This window comes from Fonticula alba, assembly GCF_000388065.1.
Source record: "Fonticula alba strain ATCC 38817 unplaced genomic scaffold supercont2.2, whole genome shotgun sequence".
In the NCBI taxonomy this organism is placed as follows: domain Eukaryota; order Rotosphaerida; family Fonticulaceae; genus Fonticula; species Fonticula alba.
In genome coordinates this window covers 3,011,392-3,018,261 of record NW_009242972.1, presented here as the reverse complement: position 1 = coordinate 3,018,261, position 6,870 = coordinate 3,011,392, and the positions used below count along the sequence as shown (strand labels likewise).

Genomic DNA, 6,870 nt, shown 5'->3' with positions numbered 1-6,870 from the left:
GGGGGGGGGGGAGGGAGAGGGAGAAAGAGTGGCAGCGGAAAGGCGAGGCAAAGGGTGGGAGCTCGGATGATGGCTGGCACCCGGGCGACAGCCGCTTACCATGCTTGCTCAAGTCTCGGGCATTCCTCGGCAGGTGTGGCCGTGTTTCGCCCCGCAGCCAGCGCGGGGCCGCGGGATGACGCCGAGAAGAGGAGGAGGCAAGGAAAAGAAATAAAAAGGACGACGGCGGGGGCTGCGCGCGCGATCCGGGGATACCACGCCGAAGTGCGCCCGCGCCGGCCCGCGCCGCGCGTCTTCCCCCCCCCCCCCCCGCCACAGGTGGGAAGTCCACGTGGAAGGCTAACGGCGATAGCGGCGGCGATCGATGCGTTGGCACCAGACCACGTCGGGCCCCAGCGAGATCGTCCTCGGGGGGCCGGCGGGATCTTGGCACATGCGTGCACGCATGCGCCGGCACACACGGGCCTGCGGCCCGGGGATCTCCCGCGAGGGCGAGGGACCGAGGAAATCCCTCCTGGCTCAACAGGCGCCCAAACAATCCAGCAGGAGAGCCCTCTCCGCGGGAGCCAGAGTCCTCCCTTCCATGCCCCACCCCCCTTTTTTTTTCTTGCGCGCCCTCCGCCCTCCGCCCTCCGCCCTCACCTCTGCCGCACTGCCGCCGGCACTGTCGCCGTCGCTCCATCATCGCCGCCGAAAAGGGGGGAAAAAAAAAGACCAACGCCACTACGCAAACGATGCCCGGCCGCTCGTCGGCCGCCCCGGGCCCCGGGAATGTTGATCTGGTTGAGTTGGATCTGCTACCGCGCGGGGCCGGGGCCTTCGATGGGCTATCCTTCCGGTCGGTGAACGGCCCGCGGCCAATTCGACTCCCAGCGCCGGGGTTACGCTCCTCGGCCCTCTACAACCTGGATGGGTCCTTGGTTCAAAGCCTTCGGGCGGGCATTCGCGATGGGTCGCTGCCCCTGCATGAGCCCGGCCGGGGCGCCAAACGTCGCCGAGGTGGAGCCGAGGACAGTGACGACGACGACGACGACGACGAGGATGGGCACCAGCCAGGGGAGGAAGAAGATGACAAGGCGGCGACTTGCCATCCGGATGAGGCCGACGATCTGGCCTCCCTTCCGTGTGACCCCTCCGATCCGTTTGTCACCAGTGGACGACCCACTCGCGGTATGTTGCCTCGGTCCTGGCCGGGTCCTCCTGTTGCCTGTGCTGCTGCCTCCCTCGGCGGCTGGCTGACTGACAAACGCTCTCCAAACGGCGCAGGGTCCCTTCGCCTGTATCCGAGCCACACCTCCTCCAGCCATGGGTCCTTCACGCTGTGTACCCCACACCACCCGGCCGAGCACCAAGACCGCACCCACTACACCAATGCCAGCACCGTGTATCCGACGCGCTTTCGGCGCTTCGTGTCACATGGAGAGCCTCCCGAATATCTGATCAACTCCCAGGTGAGAAGGCTCCCCCCCCCCCGCCGTCTCGCCCCCTCCCCGTGACAATGGGCATCGGCTGTCTTCCTTTCTCTCGCCCCTCCTCCCTTTCCCTCGCCTCCCTCGCCGCATGCCTTGGTGCTGACATCCGGCTGTGCTGCTTCGTTGATAGGTCTCGTACGCCCAGTCGCGCCTTGGTCCGGGCGCCGTGCCGGACGACCTGCTGACGTCCCTCGTCACCGAAGCTCTAACCCAGGAGGCGGACCCCTGGCGGGAGGCCATGCATGTCGGGAGCTGCATCGGCTTCTCGCCGTCCGGCCTCGGGGCGACCCTCACTTCGGAGAATGTCAAAACCGCAAAGCGGCGCCAAGGCCACCACACTTGCGGCCCGGCCGAGGGACTTGAGGCCCTGCACTCGGACCCGAGCCTTTGGCTGGACCAGGGGCTGCTACTGGCTGCTGGCGGCACGCGCGGGGAGGGGGTTCGCCATGGGCGCTTTGTCAGTGCGCATTTGCTTCCCCTCCGCTGGGCGGGGAGGTGGGGGGGGAGGGGGGGGGGGGGGAATCCCTTGCTATTCCGGCTGCGGCCGCCGCCCGGGGCACATGGCACCGATGGTCGCCTGCGAAACTGACACACCCTCCATCCATTTGATCGTCCTCCTTCATTGTGGGGCCTCAAAAAAAATAACAACAATCCAGACCTCTACCGGCTGCCGGCCAGTTCGGCTCCGCTCGACCCCCTGCCCGCCCTGTTTCCCGATCAGGGCGGCTCCCCGGCGGCCAGTACCCTGCGCCACTCGCCGCTGGTGGATGCCATCCCCGTCGAGGAGAGTATCAATCAGCTCCTGCCGACATTTGCCTGTGCGTGGGGACCCTTTGCTGGCACATGCTCCTGTCAGGGTGTGGCACTAACCCGGGTCTCCTGGTGGACGTGTGTCCCTCGGGCCAGACCATGATGCTTTCGGGTTTTTGGCTCGCCACGACCGGCGCATCAGCTTCGCCGGAGTCGCGCTGCGGACCAGCCCCCTGTGCGATTGGACCGGCAGGCCGACCCTCTCCGGGCTGAGCTTCATGGCCAGCGGGGACTTCGAGCTGCCCGGGCCGGGCCGCTGGTCGGATGCCTGCCTCAGTCCGTGGCCCGGGGCCGGGGACGGCGCGCCGGTTGCCGCGGCGATTTCCAGCCGCGGATGTGTCTACCTGCTGGAGGGCCCGACGGCGCTGGCCGGCGGTAGCGCCCATGCCAGCCCCAATGTGGCCGCCTGCCGGCAGGTGTTCCAGCTGGCCGGCTCGGCCGATGCGCTCTACTCCCCGGATGGGCCGTTCACCTGCGCCTTCGGTTCCCATCCGCTGGTCTTGGAGGTGGCCAGCTCGCGGGCTCTCTGCCTGGTGGACCTGCGGACGCCGCCGCGCGAGGCGACCGTGCCGTTGTTCAAGCTGTCTGGCCTGTCGGCCGACGCGCCCGGCTCCTCCGGATCTCGGGCAGCCCGCCACGCTCTCAACACGACGCTCGGCGCCAGCCGCTCATTGTGGGTCTGTCCGCCACGCAATCCCGGGGTGGACCTGCGCGATGCACAGCGGTCTCACCATCGAAAGCGCCGGGCCGGCCGGCCCGAGGCCATCTGCCAGCTGGCCAAAACCGGGCCAACCGGGCCCTTCGAAACGCTGATCCTGACGACGGAGCGCTCGGCTCTGCTGGACCACCGGTATGGCCGGCGCCCGGTCCTCGAGTGGACCCCGCCCGCCGCCGGGACTTGGGTCTCTGGCACGGCCACCCTCCCTCTTCAGTGCGTGTTCAGCGATGGGGGGGTGGGGGGGGGGTGTAATCTTCCTTGGGGGTGTTGCTGTCCGGGGCCAGGCCCCCTGTGCCCCGGCGCGCTTGTCACTCGGCTGGGGCTTCCATCGGGGTCGACACTAACACACATGGCTGGCATCATCGCACGCAGCATCCTTGACCGATCGCTGCCGGGCGATGTACATGCCTGTGCCACATGGAGCCACGCCAGCGGGGAGTTCTCCCTCGCGGCCTTCGATGGGGCTGAGGTCTTGACGCCCCTCGCTGCCGGGGCCGGCGTTCACCTGCCGGGCGCCATGTCTCCGTCTGTTGCTGCCGGGGTCCGGCTCCGGACCACGCATGGCAGCATCTTTGCCAGTCGGGACCCCTGGCGCGCGGAGTCCCTGGCCGGCTTGTGTGTTGTTCCCCCCTCGCCGGCCGGCCAGCCCGGGGCCCTGGTCAGCTTGAATCAGTTTGGCGCGTGCGTGTTCATGGTCCCCTCCGCCCCCCCTTCTTCCTCCCCTGACCAGAGAGGAGGGGCGCGGGGCAAACTCCTCTCCATTGGGGCTTCCTTCGCCCCTCTCCCATGCCTGTGAGTGCGTGTGGCCGGGACTGACGACCTCCCTCTCCGGCCTCCTGTTTAGGATCACCTTCCACCGGCCGGTGGCGGAGGAGCATGCGGCCTCCACGCGGTCTCTCCCCCCGGATGTGCTTCCCGGGCGCCCGCTCGGCAGCTCCCTGCACAATCCCATGATGCCGGCCGAGCCGCCGGTTCCGGCCTTCGCCCTGGATCTGAGCCTCTACAAGCAGCGCGATCTGCCTGACACGCCCGAGGGCCAGCGCGTCACCTCCGGCATGCTGAGCCCGATCATGCCGCTGGAGGGCGACGCGGACCGGTACTACTCGCAGCTGGATGCGCGCACTCTCTTCCAGTGTATGTCTCGCTGGCTCCGGTCGCCTCTCCTCCATTTGCCCTTTCCTCCTTTCCACTCTTTCCCCTTTTCCCTGTCCTTTCCCCGCCTCCCCTGGGCACATTGCCCGGCCCCAAATGCGCATGCGTATTCACGGACTTGGTGCCCCCTTTCAAGACCTCACGAAGGATTTACGCCGCTCGGACCCCGAGTTGGACCCGCTGTTGCGCGCGCGCGAGCCGTGCGACTGCTTCCTCCTTTCCGGCGACCTGGTGGACCACTATGTGCGGAAGATCGCGCGCGCACGGGCCCGCACACGCGAAACCATCCTTCGGTCGCGCTTTGCCGATGACAAAATCCACCTTTCGGATGCCGAATGGGCCCAGCTGCTGGAGGCGACCGACACCCAACAGCCGATCACCCTGTGCGTACGCCTCACTCGGTCCTCTGCCCGGGGTTTCTCGGTGCCCTGTGTCCTGTTTCTGACGCATGCCCACGCACATGCGCCTCGCCGTGCACTCGTGCATATGCACGCACGCACGCACACGCACATGCACATGCACACCCTTGGACATAAGGCTTGATGTGGCGGAGACGCTGGAGCTGTATTGCCGACGCTCGGCAGCGCGGTATGTGCAGGATCCCCTGCGCCCGGAGCAGGCCACCCTCTATGATCGGAAGGCGCATGCCTCGTACGGGCGAAACATTGCCGAGGAGTTGGGTGAGGCGTTTGCCCCCCTGCTGGACCCGTCGGCCATCGGGCGCGGGGTGCACAGCGTGGCCCTGGCCCTGTGCCAGGCTCTGGCCGATGGCCGGGTTCAGCTGGCCCTGGCTACTGAGGGGCCGGATGCCCAGGCCGGGGGTCTTTTGCGTCTCTTCCCCGGGGGCGAGCCCCTTCGGTCCGCGGGACAGGCAGCCTCGGCCGGGGTCTCCGGGCTGGTGTGGTCGACAGCCGCGCAGCCGCTTGGCCCGCTGCCGCCGCAGCTCGAGCCGCTGACCGATGCGGCCCTTCCTTTGGTGGATGTGGAAGGGTCGCGACCCTTGCGCCGGGCGGCTCGCCACCGGCAGGAGCATGTCCGGTGGCTTGCGGCCACCGGAACGCGGTGCGCGGCCGTGGCCGCGGCCCTGGCCCCGGGCAGAAGCACGGCCGCCGGGCCGATGCATGCGGAGGACGCGGCCCGGCGCCTTCGCCAGGCGACCATTGCCCTGGCGCCGCACAACCCGACCCGGCGCTCGCGGCGCATGGCGGCTCTACTGGCCGAGGAGGGGGGAACGCCCGGGCCCCAGGGACCGATCGAGTCGGAGGCCCTCCGGGGGGGGACAACCACGGCGGTGGCCACCACGGGAGCCGAGCGTCTGGAGAATTCGCTCTCCGGTCGGCAGGCCGAGCACGCGGTGCATAGTTTGCTGGAGCCAGTTCGCCAGCCCACGGCGAAGGTCAACTGGTCGGAGTCCGAGACGGACTCCGAGGAAGATGCCGCCACGGATCCCGGCCGGCCGACCGAGCGGCCGGCTCCCCCGGCCGGGGCACGATACCCGCACCACCAGCGTGCCGGGGCCCTGGCCGATGCCCTGCGCGGCTTTTGGGACCAGCCGGCTCTGCTGGACGTGGAGTTCGACCAGGCGGCCCTGCGCGGGGGCCCGGGGCATCTGACCGCGGTCACCGGGCTGGCGACGGAATTGCCGGTGGCCGTGCCGTCGGCCTCGGCCTCGGCCTCGGCACCGGGGCCCGATGTGGCCAGGGACCTGGCCCTCGGCGGCTCGGTGGATCCGGCAGATGTGGACTACTCCTCGCAGGCGGGGTCCTTCCACTCGTTGGCGGCCGCGGCGGCGCGGGTGTCCGGCGCCCCGCTGGCTTCGCTGCTGTTCGGCGGGCCCGGGCCCGGGGATGATGACGGGCACGACTCGCTGGACGAGGATGACGAGAGTGACTTGGAGTATGACCGCCAGGCGTCGCAGGTGACGCACATGCCGCAGGTCCGCCTGTCTTCCCTGCCGGGGGTCGGGGCCGCTCCTGGGGCCCGGGGGTCGTCGTCCCTGGCCACGGCGGGGGGTCGCTTCTCGCTGCCGGTGCTGGGCGGCGGCGGCCACCAGGGTGGCAGTGGCCCGGGCCCGGCGTCGCAGCCCTCGCGCCTGTCGATCGGCGGCGCGGGATTCTTGCGCGGCGCGGCGTCCGGCAGCATGTCGCAGCCGGCGCTCGGCGGGGCCGGCGGTCGGCTCTCCTTCGGGGGGGGGCTCTTCTCGCAGCCGGCCCCCACCGGTGGCTTGGGAGCGTCCTCCCAACGGCCGGGCTTCCAGTCGCAGCCGTCCCTGCGGCAGTCGCTGCCGCCGCTGGCCGGGTCGATTAATCCGCTGGCGGATCCGAGTAGTCAGAATGACGGTGCGCCGGTGGCGGGCAGTGCTCCGGGCTCCTTGTCGCAGGGGGACCCGGCGCCGCCGGGCGACGCTGGGCCGCGGCGGCTGTCGGCCCTGCCGCGGCTCTCGCTCGGCGGGAGCCAGACCAAAAAGCGTTCGGGATTTTGACACACGCGCGAGCACGTGTCGCTTTACGGTATCCGGCGCCGAAAATGCACCACACAAGCACGACAACACGTCCGGCGGGCGGGCAAGGGTCTCGGCAGGGCTGGCGGCCGCGCGGGGAGGTGCCATCGCACTGCGTGGCAGGGCTCGGCCTGGCCGGGGGGGCGGGGCGCGGGACCCTGCCACTCTGCGAGTGCCGAGGGAGGCGGGACAGATCCAAAGAAGCGTGGCCCGGCAGG

The 6,870-nt window shown here is 69.8% G+C and overlaps 1 protein-coding gene across 1 annotated transcript; it reads left to right on the top strand.

Annotated features, from left to right (window-relative positions):
- Positions 1 to 734: 734 nt before the first annotated feature.
- On the top strand, positions 735 to 6,700 carry H696_01632 (hypothetical protein; the record flags this gene model as incomplete). Its single annotated transcript, XM_009495535.1, has 9 exons — positions 735 to 1,170; positions 1,267 to 1,451; positions 1,603 to 1,933; positions 2,129 to 2,290; positions 2,379 to 3,213; positions 3,373 to 3,681; positions 3,845 to 4,134; positions 4,289 to 4,535; positions 4,690 to 6,700. The coding sequence occupies 9 exons, from the start codon at positions 735 to 737 to the stop codon at positions 6,632 to 6,634; spliced, it is 4,740 nt and encodes a 1,579-aa protein (XP_009493810.1). The 3' UTR covers positions 6,635 to 6,700.
- Between the last annotated feature and the right edge of the window lie 170 nt (positions 6,701 to 6,870).